Consider the following 19,493-nt stretch of genomic DNA (forward strand, 5'->3'; position numbering starts at 1 on the left):
TTTTACTGAAAATTTTTAGTAGATAACAAAGATAGCTGCAACTTACAGTTAATATATTGGAAATGCACATCCTACAATCACATCCCATAAATAAATTTTATATATATATATATATATATATATATATATTGTTCGAGTTGTCGGTATCGTTACAAGTTTCTTTGGCCAGAGATAAAGATATAATATCATTATCACCAATAATATCGTCGATAATCGGAAATACAGGAAAAAAGGAAGAAACATGGAGAAAATTGTGGAATTTTTCAGTGAAACTTCAGGACATGTATGAAAATACATATTTACATATTCATGAATAAAAAATAAAAAAAATGCATTACATAATAAGTTTTCATTTAATGAGACACAAAAAGCATGTGATGCCATAAAAAATTACTTTAATAGCAATCAAAATGAGTTTATATATTACAAATGCAACTGACATACAGTAATTAAGACATATAAAAGTGAATGAACTCAAAGATACCAAATCAAGGATGGATTGGATTATCCAATTAGTGTGGTTTTTGCATGATAGAGATGTACGTCACAAATCCACTCCTACCATCTGTTTTGAAAGGCCACAATAGGACAATGTTCTAAAAGTTAGGCAGATCCAAAAATCTGGTGGTGGGCCATACCACTGTTTTTAATGGTGGGCATTTAATCACCACTTTTTCCCTTAGTGTGGTCCACCTGAGATGCAAATCTGTCTTATTTTGAACTCATTCCTTAAAATTATCTATCAAAATAAATGGACGACATTGATAAAATATTTATCATTATGATGCCCTAACAGAACATCGACCCATCAATCCAAAGATACAAACAAGTGACGCATGCGCACCGTATAAATCAGTATGCTTCTCGTACTGAGTCAACTATGTGGGGCCCATTGTGATTTATGTATTTTATCCACCCCATCTATCCATTTTACAAGATAATTTTAAGGCTTGATCCCAAAGATGAAGCATATCCAATGCTCAAATGGACCAGACCATAGGAAACAATGTGAATTGAACATGCCTATGGTTGAAAAATCATTAGGGGCCACAAAAGTTTTGGATCTATGTCATTTTTGTATTTTACCTTCATCTATCTCCGTGTGATCTTATGAACAACTTGGATGACAAATAAACACCACTGTGGGCCATAGCTCCTAGGAAGGTTTCAACTTGGATGACAAATAAACCTCCCTAGTCCACCGTGATGTTTATATACATTCAAATTGTTCATGGTCCCATTCTTGCTGGGATGAATTGAAAATAATAATAATAATAATAATAATAATAATAAATAAATAAATAATACCCCGACGTACTGACTCCCACCCACTTAGTGGTGCAAGGAGTAGAGTGGATTATGTGCAACCTTAGCCTGACATAAGACAGTACAACACTTATGGTGGGGCCACCTTGATATATTTATTGTATATCTATCCTGTTCATCTATTTTAAAAAGTCAATTTAGGGTATAATCTCAAAATTGAAGCAGATTCAAATCTTTGGTGGACCTTTACATAAGAAACAATGGTGATTGACCATTAAAACCTTCACATGGGTTACAAAAGTTTTGGAAGACCAACCTGATATTTGTTCTTTTCCATTCATAAAGGTTTATGTGACCTTGTTAATGGGTTGGATGAAAAATAAACATTACAAAAACATTAATGTGGGCTTGAAGAAGTTTTTAATGGTGGAGGTTCAACCACCACTCTTTCTTAAAATATGCCCAGCTTAGATTTCTATCCGCTTCATTTTTGGGCTAGTGTCCTATAATGATCACGAAAAACCTATGGTCGGCATGGATAAAAAATAAATAGATCAAGGTGGGCCCCGCCGTGAGAGCCGCACCATCGTTTGTAAAGCGTAATTGCACCGAGTTCACGCTCTCAAAAGAGAGCTTTCGTCTGGGCTGGTGTACTAAATAGCTGGGTGCATTGACGTTAGCAAGTTCTGTGGGTCCCATCATGAGGTATGTGTTATATCCAAACCGTCCATTTATTTTATGAGCTCGTATTAAGGCTTGATCCAAAAAATAACACAGATATAAAGATCAAGTGGACCACACCGCAAAAAGCAGTGGGGGATTGAACGTATACCATTGAAACCCTTTTGGGGGTCACATAAGTTTTATATCAATATTATATTTGTTTTTCCACTTAATCCAGGTATTTTTGACCTTATGAACAGATTGGATTGAAAATAAGCTTTATGGTGGGCCCTACGAATGTTTTAAAGGTGAAAATCATTACCCACTACTATTTCTGGGGTGGCCCATTTGAGCTTTGGATATGATTTATTTTTTGACTCGTGCTCTAAAATCATCTTGAAAAATGGATGAACCGTATGGATGTAATAAATACATCATTTTGGGGCCCATTTAACTTTGATCTCCTTTGAACCGTTCGTACAACTCGGAGCTCGAGAAGCATCAGCGCTCGTCATCGCATGACACGTATCCAGGCTGGTGTATACCCCAGTCAATCCCTTCCCTTTCATCTCATCTTCTCCGGAAAACCTTAATCGTTTTTTCCGCATAAAAGAAAATCCCAATATCTTTCTCGAAACTTCTCTCTTTTTCAAATCTCAGCCCAAATCCCCTTCAACCTCGTTGAAATTGGGTTTCTTTCGAATCTATTCTTTTCAAAGAAGAAAAAAAAAAAGAGGAGATTTCTTACCTCTGAAAATCCGGCGCTATCGACCGTGATTGGCCCACCAAATCCATCCGAAAGCCACCCCCGCAGGCAGATTTTGAGAAAAAAATGGTAAGAGATTTTTTTTTTCTGTATCTATTTTGTTTTTTCGAAATAATAGGAAGAGTTGTCGCTGAAAACTATTTTTTTCCGATAAAATCGAAAATATCGCCAATATTTCGTCGACATTAGGAAGAGAAACGAATTTTTGGTGTTTCGGTATCGCCGGTCCAGCAACACCGATAATATTGGCGATATTATCGATTTTTCGTCGACAATGGAAACACTGTGTATATATATATATATATATATATATATATATCATCAATGCATCAAAAGCTAGAAACAATAGCTAACTTCTACTTTCCAGAGAAGTTTGCAACAAAAGATCCCAGAATGAGGGACATACTCATGTACAAAGTAAACCCAATTTGCGCTTGCGAACAGATCCGAGTTGAATACCTTCAAGCGAAAATGATTTTTTGAGGAATTCTAATTTTCTTGATTATGGAGAACAAGGGGCGGAATTCATCATATATATAAATAAATAAATAAATCCTTCATCAACCACCGTATCGAATTTCACAAAACATAAAAACAAAAACAAAAACAAAAACAGATTCATGGAGTAGAAAGTAGAGCAGAGTAACTGATGAAATCTGTAGTTTTCCATTCCCTCATCATTCAATGTTAGTTTTTCATATCCATGTATTCATTCAACAATCTAATCAACCTACTTACTAAATAATTATTAAAAAAAGAGCTTGGTGGAAATACCTTATTTCATAAGAAAAAAAACAATTCAGATCAATGGTAGTAGAAAGTAATTATTTCGCCTTTGCAGTTCCTCTGCCTACTTGAAGATGTTCGTTGCTGTAGGAGTGTACTCGTCGATTTAGAATTAAGAGAATTCAAGATGAAAATGAAATCAAGAAGCAGCGACAATGTAGGGGAGATGTCGGGGCAAAAAAGACCCATAAATCAAACATCAAATCTACAAAGCAATAGAAAAACAAGATTTACCGAAACCTGAAAATCTCCTCTTTGGCAAGTGAAGAAACTCAACATGCTCCGTCTGTCCTTTGTCTGTCTTGTGCAACTGTAGAACCAATGGTCGATATGTGACAATCCCTTCAAGAATACCACAAGATCCACCATAGAAAAAACTCAAAAAAATAAAAAATAAAAGTAAAAGAATAAAAAATTCAGAACTCCAACTAGATCCCCTAGGAAGAAAATCACGCCCGATGATGCTCTCTAAAATCAATGATTTTGCAGAATTCTGCAATCAAATGAAATAAAATCAAAGTATAAACCATATAACTCAACAAAAATGAAGAACCTAAAGTATATGGAAACAGATTGAGAGACAAACATGTCCACTAACGACGGCGACGAGTGGAAGGGCTTCCCAAAGAGTTAGCAGGGAGTTGTTGGCACCATAGTCGCTGAGGACCATATAGGCCCTCTCGATCCTATTCACAAGGCTGATCAAGCTCTCCACGAGAAGCTGGGAAAGCGATGATGAGAGACTCCGCGAGGCCAAGGAATCGCAGCTGATGGCAATCACAGTGGTAGCTGCTGCAGCAAAACCAAAAATGCTTCTCCCAACCAACTTGATCCAACTTCCATCCCATCCATCCATCTTAAATCCAACTATTCTGAAGTTGCTATCATCGGATTGGTTCTATGAACGGACGACAAATCTGCATAATCCAGAAGAAGCAGGAGAGATCAATTTTCTCCATTTTACATTGATCATATTATTTGGACAGAGAGATCGATGGGAATAAGAAGCTCCCTGTGAGGGTTTTAGTTGCAATACATTTTTTTAAGGCAATAAATCAACAAACAGAACTTATGAAAGAATTAAATACATTAGTAGCAACACATAGTGCCCATCTTCAAATATCAAAATTAGGGAAATCAACATGTACCTTCTCAACCTCAAAGTCATACAGTTCAGCAGCTGCAAAAGGCCAGGAAAGGAAATATCATGACATTGAAGGTATGCTTCATTCATAGAAAAACCAAAGAAAAAACAGTAAACTTCAAACTTTATGCTCATGTCAATTAAAACATAAACACAAAGGATAGTGTGAAAATTATGAATCCACATACTGTCATCCATTTCGAATTTAATAGCGTCTTCTGTAAATTTCTTCATTTTTGCATCAGGCAATTATGAAGTGTTGTTCTTTGCAAATCGTCCACAACAATATAAGGCAAGATCTTATCATGTGAGCCCAGTCAAATTCAAAAGGTTGTTTCCCTTCATAGCACTGTGATCAGTAAGCCAGAGAAATGAAGTTCATCTTTTAAGCACAATCAATAACAAATTGCAATCTGCAATAGCTTACATCCAAATACATTGGTCTAGATAGAGGACTGGTGCAACTTTTCCAAATACACTGGTCTAGATCAAACTGCAACAATAAATTATGTTCCAACATCCCGGCTAGTTAGATGATCCAACAAGTCCCTCGTAACCTGCACACACACAAAAAAAAATAATAAATAAAGACTTGAATTTTCTACCAGGTTTTGAGCCAATAGTACCAAGCAGTACACATCCAGTGTCAAAAGCTTCAATGACATCTAATAAGGTATTTAAATTAGAGCTTGTTTGCTCACTCAACATTCATTGTCATGATAAAAGCTATGGGAATGCAACTTTTCAGAATCATAGAGAAGATGTAATCTAAAATAAAAGGATTGGAGCCCAAACTGTAGATGGAGGATGTCCTACAAATCTCCATCAGATCAGAAGATCCAAACCTTTTTATTTTGGTAGAGGTCAGCAGATTATTGACAAATTCATATCATCTTAGCCAATATGTATCAAGAATTTCAAGTGGCTGATACGACACATAGAAGTAATATATAAGACTTAATATGTAAGACTTTGGAACTTTGTCAAAGTTCTATTTTCCATCCATTTATGACTGAAAGCAAAAGACCTCACAGTCAAGCTGATGTGCATCACATGGGAGAATCGTTCAACATTCATAAGCTTGTCCACTTTTACAGAACCGGACTTTGAGACCCGCATCAATAGCCTGTTTGAACACAACCATGTGTAGATCTAATCCATGATTCTTTGCAAAATGATTCCCAACTAAATAAGAGATTCAATATGAAACCAAGATAAGAACTGCAATTATCAATCATAGGCAGGGTCAGGCACAAGATGTACATAGGTTGAGTAATAGAGAAAAAAAAAGAAGGTAATATTTGCAATAAAATGTACCATCTTGACGCATAAAACACTCAATAGATGACCCTAGATCAAGGTATGTTGTATTGGTAATGGTGGCCGTAACAATCATCACCATTACCGATACGGGTATCGGCCCTAACGGCCGATACAGGGGCGTAATGACCATTACGACTCCCGTAACGGTTAAAAATATTCTTTTGACCGAAAAATTATGAAAAAATATGTAGAAAATCCAGAATAATGTAAGTATTCCAGATATGTATTCATTTTTTATTTTGAACATGTCTACGGTAGTATAACAGTCCACTCTTTGGTGAGAATGTTGTATCAGGCCGTCTAGTGAATTCGTGAACATGATTATATATCTCTAATGTTTACACATTACAATCAAGCGTTACAACAAGAAATAAAAAAGGCATAAATACTACTTTTTCATTTTTTTTTTCAAGATCTATTCACTCAAATCACTTCAATTTATAGTTTTAATCTTAAAAACATTAGTAAGAGTGGTCGAAATCTTTTGTAAAATAATCTAGGAGACTTTTCGGAACAAGAGAAGTGAAAAAACTGAGGAGAGATAGGTTTACATAGAAAAAAGCGGTTGTTTTTCGACCGTTATGGGGGTAACGATCATTATGCACCATAACGGCCTTTACAGCCACAGTAACGACCGATACAGTCCCAAAAAACCAACTGCTCCGTTTCACCCCCATATCGCATAACAGTCATGGCCGTTACCTATACATATCGACATTTATGGATGTATCATAACGGATACGAAACACATTGCCCTAGATCATTCGTGAGTGCACCGAAATTTTAGAGGAGACGATAGCTGCAAATTCATGCAATTTTTGCAAGAGTTCATGCTTAAAATTCAAAAAAGGAAAATTCATAAAGGATAAAACCAACAGCTCCCTTAATCCATTACATAAAGTGAGGAGATGATAAATAAAACAAAATAGTCCATAGAAAATAGCAACTAGTACACAAGTTTGACTTTTTTCTTCAAATTTGATAACTTAAAACAACCACTTACATATTTTAATCTTAAAACAAACCATGCATCATCTAAGTACATTTAAAAATCGTATAAGGTGCCTCATTAGCAGATATAGTGATGTGGAACAATTAACCACTTGCTCTAAAAGCTTGAACTGTTAGAGCATGACGAATCAATCCCTTTATCTCATAGCCCAGGCCCCACATCTCATGGGTTAGGATCTCGGTTAAACCCCCCTCGTGGGCCCCAAATCACATGGGTACTGCCTCACACGAGCCACCTGAATCACACGGGTGGGGCCCGCCTCACACGGGCCGCCCACCTCGAGTGTGCCCCTGCATCCCAAGGGCAACCTCACTCGAGCCCAGTGTGAAAATGCCCCTGCATTAATCACCCCTACTGAGGAGTCTCGAACACGAGACCTCTCGCTCTAATACCAATTTGATGCAGGACAATTAACTACTTGCTCTAAAAGCTCGAACTATTAGAGCATGTCAAATCAATCCCTTTATCTCATAGCCCAGGTCTCACATCTCATAGGTTAGGACCTCGGTCGAACCCACCTTGTGGGCCCCAAATCACATGGGTACCCCCTCACACGAGCCACCCGAATCACACGGGTGGGGCCCGCCTCTCACAAGCCACCCGCCTCACACAGGCCGCACACCTCGAGTGTGCCCCTGCATCCCAGGGACAACCCCACTCGATCCCAGTGTGAAAATGCTCCTGCATTAATCACTCCCGGTGAGGAGTCTCGAACATGAGACCTCCCGCTCTGATACCAATTTGATGCAGGACAATTAACCACTTGCTCTAAAAGCTCAAACTATTAGAACATACCAAATCAATCTCTTTATCTCATAGCCCAGACCCCACATCTCATGGGTTAGGACCTCGGTCGAACCCCCTCGTGGGCCCCAAATCACATGGGTACCGCCTCACACAAGCCGCTCACCTTGAGTGTGTCCCCGCATCCCACAGGCTACCCCACTCGAGCCCAGTGTGCCTCTGCATCTCAGGGGCAACCCCACCCGAGCCCGGTGCGAAAATGCCCCTGCATTATACAGTTTCTGAATGGAGTGAGCAATCTTGTCAAAAAAAAAAGAAGAAGAAGGAGGAGAAGAAGAAAAGGAAAGAAAAGAAAAAAAGAAACAATGGTTCAACAAAACTACGTCAGAAGTTCAAAACCCCATTTGAATTAGAATTCCAAGTCTCTGTGTAGCGAATACCTTATGTAAACCAGTGTTTGAAATATCGGTATCGCACAATGTATCGCACTCTTGGGATACAGATATGTATCGGATATCGCACGGGATATATCGTTTGTATCGCATAGTTTATCAAACTTTTTGGGAAACCTTGGGAAAATGGTTGAATTTTTTAATGAAATTTTGGGGATTGTTAAAAAGGCTCTTAATACACACTTTTAAATCATAACATCTCAAAAAAAAGATGCACACAATAAATTTCCTTTGTATAGGGTCCTAAGCTATGCGATGTTTAACTGAACTAACGCAGCTATATTTAAATTGAATGCATGATATTTATAAATATATCATAGTCATGTATGAAAATAGAACTAATTCACTGGTATGGCCCATAATATGAACATATCAACAAGTCGGATGGAAAGTAAAGGACATGGTGGACCCTGAAGTGACGCACCAAGTTCTGTGGGGCCCACCATAATGTATGTGTTATATCCACACCATCCATCCATTTAGAGATATCATTTTAGGACATGAGAAAAAGAATGATTAAGATCCAAAGCTCAAGTGGACCCCACCACAGAAAACAGCGGAGAGAGTGACGCACACCATTAAAAATTTGTAAGGGCCATAGAACTTGGTGCGTCACTTCAGTAGCCCATCTGGCTACGCAACCCGTCAGTATGGCGCGCGCGGGGATACAGATTGGCTACTCCCCTGACACCCCCCTCATGGTTGGTGGTTGGTGCTCTGTGGGCCCCAACATAATATATTTGTTTCATCCATTTCTACGGATCATTTTAGGAATGATAAAGAGAATAATAGGGATGCAAATCGCAGGTGGACCACACCAAAGGAAAACAATAATGATTGGATATCCACCTTTAAAATCCTCCTAAGGCCCACTGTACTGTTTATTTTACATCCAATATGTTAATTGGGTCTTAAAGACCCAGATGAAGGGAAAAAATAAATATCAGGTTGATCCAAAGCTTTTATGGCTCCCAAAACATTTTTAATGGTTAATGTTCATTCAACATTGTTTCCTGTAATGTGGTCCACTTGAGTAGTGTAATGGTTCAATTTTGGGCTCAATACCTAAAATGATCAGTAAAAACGGATGCACGGCGTGGATAAACCACGTTTAATCACGGTGGCCCAGTAGAGTTTACTCAATAAGATAACGCCCGTCAGTGACGGGCGAATTCGGATTGCGTACTGAGTTACTCAGTAAACTTAGTTGGGCATATTGTGAATGTGTGTGGGTTATCCACGCCGTCCATCCGTTTTTCCAGCTCATTTTATTGGTTGAATAGAAAATTTAAGAAAGCCCAAAGCTCAAGTGTGCCACACCACAGTAAAAAGTGGGAACAATGACTTCCACCGTTGAAATCTTGGTAGTGCCTGCAGTGATGTTTATTTGTCATCCAACCATTTCATAATATCACACAGTATGGATGAAGGGAAAAAACAAATAACAGGTTGATCCAAAACTTCTGTGGCCCTAAGAAATTTTCAACGGTAGAATTTCAATTCACACTGTTTCCCGTGGTGAGGTCCACTTGAGATTTAGATATACTTTATTTTTGCGCTAGAGCCCTCAAATTATCTTTTAAAATGGATGGACGGAGTAGATAGCATCTGTAAATCATGTGGGACCCTACAGAGTTTACTCAGTACCCTTAGCGTGCTGAGTTACTCGGTACGCAATCCGCGTCCCTGACGGGCCACAAGACGTCACCGAGTTACGTGGGTCCCATCATGATGTATGTTTTCTATCTACACCGTACATACATTTGAAGAGATCATTTTATAGCATGAGCCAAAAAATGGGTCAGATCCAGAACTCGAGTGGACCCCACCATAGAAAACAGTAGAGAAAGGTTTCAACGGTGGAAATAAGTATCACCACTGTTTCCTATGGTATGATCTTATATTTTTCTAAAATTTGGGATCAACCCTTAAATTAGATGGAAAAGCGTATGGAGGGTGCGGATGGACCACATACATAAAAGGTGGGCCCAAGTAAGTTTACTGAGTACGATAAAACCGTACTGAGTAACGCACCACGACAACCTTTACCCCATCCGCCGAAGCGGATTGTGCACCGTGTACTAAGTAAACTCTGTGGGGCCCATTGTCATTCATGCATTTTATCAAATCCATCCATCCGTTTTATCATATAATTTCAAGGATTTAAACGAAAAACTAATCATATCCAAAGCTCAGTGGACCACACCACCTGAAACAGTTTGAATTGCAGTCTACCGTTGAAAAGTTCGTGGGGGCCCAGAGAAGTTTTAGATCAAGATAATATTTGTCTTTTACATTCATCCATGTCTTTGTGATATTATGAACCGTTTGGATGACAAATAAACATCATTGAGGGCTTATAAATATTTCAACGGTGGAAATCAATACCTCCACTGTTTCCTTTAGTACGCTCTACTTGAGATTTTGATATACTTTATTTTTGGGATCAACCCCTAAAATGATCTGGAAAAACGGATAGACGGCGTGGATGAACTAACAAACCCCACAATCGGCCCTACAGAGTTTACTCAGTATGATAAGAGCGCAGGGAGTAACTCATTACGCAATCCTTTTTCCCCATCCACGCCGCGCCCGTCTTTCGCCTTCCCTCTCCATTTTCACCGCCATCCACGCAGTTTGATCCGAGTCTTTCACGCACACAAGCTCTCGTCCCCTTAAATCCTATTCCGGAAGGAACGGTTCGTCGATTCGGCCTGATTCTTCGCCGGAATCTCCGAGAAAGAGGGAAGTTGAAGAAAATGGCAAGAAAATACTACTTACATGTCAAGTGGCCCACCTCCGATCATCACTGTAGCCAGGTACGCTCCGATTTCTTCTTCTTCTTTTTTTTTTTTCCAATGGAGAGGAAATCTCACCATATCGTCGATATATTGTGCGATATCGACGATATATCGGCCGATATTGGGATTTTGGATTTTTTGATATCTTCCGGTGGTTATCGGGGGTGTATCGTCTCGCAGTGGTGCGATACCGATAATATCGGCCGATAGTATCGATATTTCGAACACTGATGTAAACATCCAAGCATCTGAGTTGGATACTCCAGTTTTTCCGAATGATTCAATTATTGTAGGTTGTCTATATCTACGTCTATCTGTGTTCTACAATTTAAAGAGAAAGATCATGAGACTCGTGAAAAAGGTTTTGATGCGAGATTTCTTGGTTTAGTCATAAATAACAAAATGATGTCACATGTCGAAGAATATTGTAAACTAACCATAAGATATCCACAACTCAATGAGGTTTAGAATGACTCTAGAATTGTGAGTAGAATAAGTTTTGTGCAGATGATTGACTCTCTTCCACCTTCCTTGTAGTACATATTATCTAACAAAGTTGCATATGTTTCATAATTCTATTGTAGTATCAGTCGGCAATTGAACGGTGCAGACTTGCAGGACTACTTATTTTCTTTTGGACAATTAGAGTCTTTTAGAAAATGAGACTTTGTGATCCATAAACAATTTTATTTCAGTTGCCAAATTGCTAATTACATGATATATCTACTTGCATCATCTTTATGTACTCATTTGTGTTGACTATCACTATATGATCATTTTCCTTGGTCTAGTTTCAACATTGCTTACCATTTGTTATGCAGGAAAGGCCTCACATGTTTCAATTTGTTCCTAGCAGAGAACTGGTAAGAAACAGAGCTTCTCTTGTTATATGGTACCATTTATATGGAATGATTTGCTTCTTTTTCAGGTCAAAGCAGTGAAGAAGCTTCTTAAGATGATCCCACAGAACATATAAGAAGGCTTGAGGGAGTTCCTGTATTTACTGTTCAAAATTTGAAAATTGAAATAGGTACAGCCAGTGGAATTAAGTGGTATGCTGTTTCAGTGTTATATGTGTTTCTGTATATCATATTTGTAGCATTTAGAAAAAGGACTGTGGTTATAAATCCTTCTGATTTTTGCTGAAAATTGTGCTTGCTTCAGAACACACATCAGCAAAGGGAAACTCCTCCAAGTTTTCAAAGGGGAAACTGTAGAAGATATGAAATATCAGAACTTGTAATTGAAAAACAGCTCTAAGTTGGATGGATTCCACCCAAAACAGATGAATAATACAGGAAGTGATGCGGTCACTGCAGGATGGTAATTTTCAATTTGTGAATTGTAGAGCTACATTAAAGAAGTACATAATGTAATTTTTAAGTTTACAAAACTGGCATACCTTCTACATCACACAGAGGCTCTTGATCACTGTTGCATTTTCAAATAACACATATGGAGGAAAGTAATGAAGGTAAAAGCCTTAAAAATTAAAATAACTCGATGATTAAATACAGTTTATTTCAGTGTTTTTCAAAATAAACAAATAAATAAATGCACCACTTATTTGATTAAAACTCAATGTCAATTTTGTAGATATGAAAACAATGATGGATTTTGTATTAAAATAAGAAAATGGAAGTTCTGAAAAGATTAGAAAAGGTGTGGTTTTGTTTTCATGAAAAGGACTTGTGTTTTTTGCATCTCTCTCCTTTCTTATCTTTTAAAATAGTCCCACATCAGAAATACATGGGAATATTTTAAGCTTCATAAAAGGTTGATTTTCTAGTATAGTATTCTCGTATGCAAGCCTCTCTCTCTCTCTCTCTCTCTCTCTCTCTCTCTCTCTCTCTCTCTCTCTCTCTCTCCGCATCAGTTTTCTGCTATTCTGTAATCCTATTCTGAATAACACAACTTGGTAATTTCTCTCTGTCCTGGGCATATTTGAGGTTGTTGTGTCTCTCTCTGTCTTGGGCATATTTGAGGTTGTTGTGTCTGTTAGTCACCCACTTTGATTTTGCAAATATAAGGACACAATTCTCAGATCAAGAGGTTGGGCTTATTGTATCCTGGAGGTGGGTTTACTTTTAACCCTCTTGCAAACTGATACAATAGTATGGGGCAACCTTGAAGGTAGCGACATTGAAACGTTCTTCAATCCTATCTTTTACTTTCCCTTTTTAATCGTTTCCTGTCTCCTTAATTCTAATTATAAAAGAAACATCTAATGAAAGAACTTATCCTCTTAGAATCTACTTATGGTTTTAGTCCCGAACCTAGTTCATGTGCAAACGAGTCATGCCTAGAACATTCAAGACTGCATACAGTGGACCAAAACAATGAAGATCACCTGACACAAAAATCAGATCAGTCCACCAAACAAGTGGGCCACCACATACAGAAAAACTGGAGATTTAGATCAGAAATGACAACGGTCTAAAATTGATGTACATGTGTGGCCCACCTGACAAGTGTACCAAACTAATGTCTGCACGAGGTGATCTTCATGGTGGGGCCACGCTGGCATATACAATTTTGGTAGATTTCCAAAGTAAAGCACTATCAAAAGCCCTACTATTTGCTAATGAGAGTTACCTGATCCAAGCAAGAAGACCAAAAGCAGCGTCTGATGGACTGCAGGATGCGACGCAGATCTGCTCTGAAGAGCAGCAAATGAATGGCGACGGGCAGCAGATACTCCAAGACAACAGAATACACCGGGACCTCACTAGCAATGATGTTGAAGTTGGTCATGGCGAGCGCCATCAGAGTGCTGACCAGGGCGCCGCTCAGCACGCTCCGCACTTTCGTCTTCTCCGACCTTCCCATCCCATTTCAAAACGGACATCTTTGAATAAAAATCTCAAAATAAAAAGAGGAAAGGAGAACTGAATCAAGGCAAGTTCGATGAGTGGGAAGTAGTACCAGAGGCCGAATTCACCAACTGTGAAGAGCGAGGTCCATATTCCCCAATGATCGTGATTCGTGAGAAGAGATGAGCAGAGGGAATGAGAAGTTGAAGTGGGAGGCTGTGATTTTCAGCCGTCGGTTGTGGGGTTTTGTGGAAGGGATGGGATTTGTTGGGGAGTGAAGGTTGGGAAGTGGAAAGGGAGGTTGCTGAGATGGTTGGAAGGTGACGGCGGGTAAGGAAATGCGATCGTACGGATGGTAGGGCTGTGAAGAGAGGGCAAGTGGAGCTGAAGAAGGTCAGCGGCCATGGTATCGCCATCAAAGGAGAGAGAGAGAGAGAGGCACACGGGCGCTTTCCTTCCAAATGCCCAATGACTCTGTCTCTCGATCTCGATAGAAGTTGATCGATCACTTCGAGCTCTTGCACTGTCAAGAAGAAGAAGGTGGAGTCCTGCGGGGGCGGAGAGAGAAACAGGGGAGTCATGCGGGGGCAGAGAGAGAATGAGAAATGAGTTAGTTTTTTTTGTTTTTTTTTCGAACTTTTCTAGGGTACCCCAAACCGGCGGATATCAATATTGGGGGCGCTCCTTTCTTTAAATCGCGGCGACCACAGAAATCGCCTACATACCCCGGCCATACATGTTGGCCGTTTATATATATATATATATATATATATATATATATATATATAGTGATTCGAAACTAAATACAATCAAAGGCACGTTTGGAATCAGGTAGATATCCAATGAGATAAAGTAACTCATGCCTAATCTAATCCCTTCTGCCCATCCATAAAAAAAAGTATGTATCCTTCGTGCAATTCCTCTCAAAAAATTCCCAAAAAAATGAAGAGAAAAGATCCTCCTTGCCCAATAATAGTTAGGTGAACAATCAAAGCCATTTATGGTAATCCAGGCGCTATCTTAACTATGGAAGTAGAGGGGGTGATCAGATCCTCTGCTCCATAGTAGTCAGGTGAACCTTTGGATATAGATTATCCATTTTCAGCTTTGCACCAAGGTCTCAAGACGGTATAAACTGTCAAATCCTGCAAGCCCACCTATTTAGACCATTCATCATTAATACTGGACCAGATAGAATGGCTAAATTAGGTTGAAAATGTCCACCAATATAGGCTAGATCACTAGAAACATAATTCAATTTGAAGGTCATCCATTTACTTATGGAAATGAAAATTAGACTTATCAATGGTCACAAAACCAAGACATCTACTCATAAACTAGACACCCAAAGTACAAATGTTAGGAGTAAATTATTACCAAACGCTTCTATTCAACGATTCTTAGACGGGAAAGTTTTCTGAGTGGAATCATCCAACAAGGGTTCAACTGATTGAATTGATGGTGGGATGAACTGCTAACAAAAAAAGTTCTTAATTCGGTTTAGGTCCTAACATATTGAGTGTGATAAAAGCAAAATCCAACGGCTGTGTAGTGCTACGTTTTATTGTTGTTGTTTGGCTCTAGTTCATATGCTATTTTCATGACGTTGAGAAGCAAACATGTATATTTAAACCATCATTTAAATGGAAATGATATTAAGGGCTCATTTAGATACTACCAAATGAGAAACTTTTTTTCAAAAAACTTATGTACGATCATTTACTTTTCTTAATTAATTTAGTTTGACTATTGTTGGGGGCAAAAGATACAGAGTTCGGAGACTCGGACTTAATGCCTCGGGTTGCCAAAGGACGTGTCAGATCCGGGGCATGGTTCACTAAGCCGAGACAGAAGTTAAGTCGGTTCGGACGACACATCGGCAATCCGGGTATGCATCGGGCCGATCTTCTTATCAGATCGGCCAACGCAAGATAAAGCCTCATCCCGAATATCTTGGGATAAGATCCCCGACCCCGAAGCTCACGGGATCGGATGAAGACTGGAGACGGGCACGATCCTATCTCCGTGATACCAGGAGAGGATCCCGCACACGATATCAGGAGGAGAATCCTCGTACGATTAAATGCTCCAGCAGCTATAAAAGAAGAATCTCCATCGTCTTGTGAGGGAGGCAAACATTCTTTCTCAAAACCCCTCAATACATTTAGACCCAGAATCCAGGCCTGACTTTGGCATCGGAGGGTCCCCTGCTCAAGCCAGGGTCTCCTTTGTCCTCTTTCCGTGCAGGTATACGAAGGCCTAAGAGGACGAACCAGATTTTTGCATCAACAGTTTGGCGTCGTCTGTGGGAACCGTACAAAAAAGCCATCTCATATTTCTATATTGAATTCCATGGTGATAACTAGAAGGACGGTCCCAGAAGAAGATTTGAATGAGATTGCGATTACAGGGCCAGCGGGTCCAGTCGCGGTCCCCACGGCCCAGAACCCACCTAACAACCGCCAACGAGGAGCGACCAGAACAAGCAACAATCAGCGGGGTCGCAACGATGGGCGGTTGGACCAGGAGGTTCAAGAAATCTGGTCTGATATGAATATGATGAAGTAGATGCTGGAACGAATGTATCAGCAGCAAAGGCAGCCACTCCCGCATCCTCAAGGGGAGACAGCGCACGTACCGACTACGGCGGTTGATCCTCAACCTTCCGCGCCGCAGTCTTTCCAGCCGAGCCAACCCCAAGGCGAATCAGAACAATCTCCAGCGCAGTCGGCCAACGCTTCCCTGCCCCCGACCGATCTTCGACACGAGATGGAGCGAAGAAGGCGCAACCGCCCTTCCATGGAAGGCACGGCAGAGAGCAGTGAACCTTGGAAAGCCGATATTCAAAATTTTAAAAGAGAAGTGCGGGAAGAAATGGCGAAAGAGATGGCGGACATGAAGCATGGCCGAAATATGTATTCGACCAGATCCGAAGCAAAGGCGTCCCCCTTTGTGCACTCGGTAATGAAGGCTCGGTTACCCGAGAGGTTTCGATTACCTCAAATCACTCCTTTCACCGGCAAGACCGACCTGACGGAGCATATCGAATGCTTCAGAACCTATATGGAGCTCCACGATGCCTCGGATGCAGTAATGTGTCGGGTCTTTTCTCTTACATTGACCGATGTAGCTCGACTGTGGTTCAAACAAGTGAAACCAAAGTCCATCAGCTCATTCGTTGAGCTGAGAGACGCCTTCCTCACCAACTTCATCGGTGGAAAAAAGAAATTGAAGCCCCCTGCACATCTGAACAACATAGTTCAAAAGCAATGAGAGTTATTGAAAGATTATATCAAGCGTTTCAATTTCGAATCCCTTCAGGTTCAAAAACATTCAGAAGAAACGGCTATCAATGCGCTCATGCAAGGAGTTAGAGATAAGTCATTTCAGGCATCTCTAGACAAAACTCCGCCCGATACTCTGGCAGAATTTATGGCACGGTCGGATAAGTATGCAAACGCCGAAGAAACGCGAATTCTGCGTGAAACTAAAACTTTGGTCAAAGAGTCGGCCAAAAAGGAAGCCGACTCGGCCGGAGGAAGGAAACGCAAGGATGATCAAGCGCATGATGAGCGAAAGTCAGGCAAACGACCAGATCGAATATTTTCCACATATACCCCCCTGAACAAGACTTAGGAACAGGTATTGATGGAAATCAAAAGCGAAGGCTTTGTCAACTGGCCCAGTAAGCTCAGGAGTAATCCTAATCGGCGAGACAAGGATAAATACTGCCATTATCACCGTGATCACGGGCATAACACAAGTGATTGCCGTCACCTAAAGGAAGAGATCGAACGACTCATAAAGGACGACCGACTCAAAGAACATGTGGTTAAAGCTGGGATAGCTGAGGGACGTCCGACCGAGAGTCAGCCTATGGAAGAAATCCGGACAATTATCGGCGGTCCGCGAGGTGGGAGCGACTCAAACAATGCTCGAAGGAATCATGCGAGAAAACTTAATCAGCCTAAGTCCGAGCTTATGATTATAGATCGGCCACCAAAGGAGAAGAAAAGGGAAAGATATTGCATTTCGTTCACAAAGGAAGATGCCCGAGGTATCTATCACCCCCACGATGATGCATTGATTGTCACCCTGACTATCGCTAACCGAAAAGTGTTCCGGATACTCGTCGATACGGGGTCATCCGCAGACGTGTTGTTTACTCAGGCGTTCGACAAAATGGGGATCGAACGATCCATGCTACGCCCAGTTCGGACCCCATTGATCGATTTTTTCGGAGGACAGGTATTGCCCGAAAGGATTGTCTCGTTACCACTCACTGCTGGTAGTGCCCCACATCAGAAGACGATGATGGTTGAATTCTTGGTCGTCGATCAACCCTCAGTATACAACGCAATACTCGGCCGACCTTCATTGAGTCTCCTCCAGGCCGTGGTATCCACACATCATCTTTCACTGAAATTCCCGACTGAGTCGGGAGTAGAAATTGTCAAAGGAGACCAGCAAGATGCGAGGCGTTGTTACATGATAGCTGTAAAGGGAACCGTCGACAAAAGTCTACTCAACATATCAGCGATCGAATCATTGGACCCTCGGGGCGAGAGTCATGAACGAGGGCAGCCGGTCAAAGATCTTATCTCAGTCCCCTTGGTCGAAACAGATGGATCCAAGACGGTACGAATTGGCTCGTCTTTACAGTCCCCCTTGAAAGAAAAGCTGATAGCCCTGCTCCGTAGGTACGCCGATGTATTTGACTGGTGTCATGAAGATATGCCCGAGATCGACCCCTCTGTGATGACTCACCGACTCAACATCGATCCGTCATATCGACCGATCTGACAGAAGCGAAAACCGCTCGGCCCTGAACGATACGCCATCATTGAAGAAGAAGTCAACAAACTCCTCCAGGCTAATTTCATAGAAGAAATACACTATCCAGAATGGGTCGCGAATGTCGTGCTTGTAAAGAAATCTAACGGGAAGTGGCGAGTCTGTATTGACTATACTGACTTAAATAAAACCTGCCCGAAGGATAGCTTTCCGCTTCCGAGGATAGACCAGCTAGTAGATAGTACCGCCGGACATAAGATCATTAGCTTCATGAATGCCTATTCAGGGTATAATTAAATTGCAATGCATCAAACAGATAAATCAAAAACTACCTTTGTCACCGACAAAGGCCTTTATTGTTACCGAGTGATGCCATTTGGTCTGAAGAATGCCGGCGCAACTTATCAAAGATTAGTTAACAAAATCTTTGCTCGGCTTATAGGCCGAACCATGGAAGTATACATTGACGACATGCTCGTCAAAAGTATACACGCGGCAGATCATGTGAATGATTTGGAAGAAATGTTTCTCATCCTACGGAAGTTTCGGATGAAGCTGAATCCGAGTAAATGTGCTTTTAGGGTGGGCTCTGGAAAGTTCCTCGGTTTCTTGGTTAGTCAGCGAGGAATAGAGGCAAACCCTGAGAAGATAAAGGCTTTGATTGATATGGAATCCCCTAAAACCATTAAGGACATCCAAAGGTTGACTGGACGAGTCGCAGCACTTAATCGATTCCTGTCCAAAGCCACGGATAAATGTCTCCCTTTCTTCAAACAGTTGAAAGGAAGACAAACAATGGGTTGGACGGAAGAATGTGAAGCGGCATTCCAACAATTAAAATCATATCTCGGTTCTCCACCTCTCTTATCAAAACCCGAATTAGGGGAGTCCCTGCTCCTTTACCTAGCAGTATCCGAGGCAGCGGTTAG

The 19,493-nt window shown here is 40.6% G+C and overlaps 2 protein-coding genes across 13 annotated transcripts in view; one reads left to right on the forward strand and one right to left on the reverse strand.

Moving 5' to 3' along the window:
• The window catches only part of LOC131255727 (uncharacterized), a 190,112-nt gene extending 178,137 nt beyond the window's left edge, over positions 1-11,975 (forward strand). The window contains exons 6-7 of the mRNA XM_058256530.1: positions 11,779-11,820; positions 11,886-11,975. Coding sequence (XP_058112513.1) covers positions 11,779-11,820; positions 11,886-11,933 — 90 coding nt within the window. The 3' untranslated portion in view covers positions 11,934-11,975. The remainder of the gene's footprint in view (positions 1-11,778; positions 11,821-11,885) is intronic.
• The window catches only part of LOC131255729 (uncharacterized), a 28,263-nt gene extending 13,867 nt beyond the window's left edge, over positions 1-14,396 (reverse strand). For 2 of the 12 annotated variants that reach the window (XR_009176335.1, XR_009176329.1), the window contains exons 1-4: positions 13,883-14,396; positions 13,553-13,778; positions 5,053-5,182; positions 3,716-3,858 (exon numbers count right to left, since the gene is read on the reverse strand). The gene's annotated coding sequence lies outside the window, so the exon portion shown is untranslated. The other 10 variants (XR_009176330.1, XR_009176328.1, XR_009176327.1 and 7 more) reach the window with 10 other exon arrangements.
• Between the last annotated feature and the right edge of the window lie 5,097 nt (positions 14,397-19,493).

The sequence above is a fragment of the Magnolia sinica genome, chromosome 9 (assembly GCF_029962835.1).
Source record: "Magnolia sinica isolate HGM2019 chromosome 9, MsV1, whole genome shotgun sequence".
NCBI lineage: Eukaryota > Viridiplantae > Streptophyta > Magnoliopsida > Magnoliales > Magnoliaceae > Magnolia > Magnolia sinica.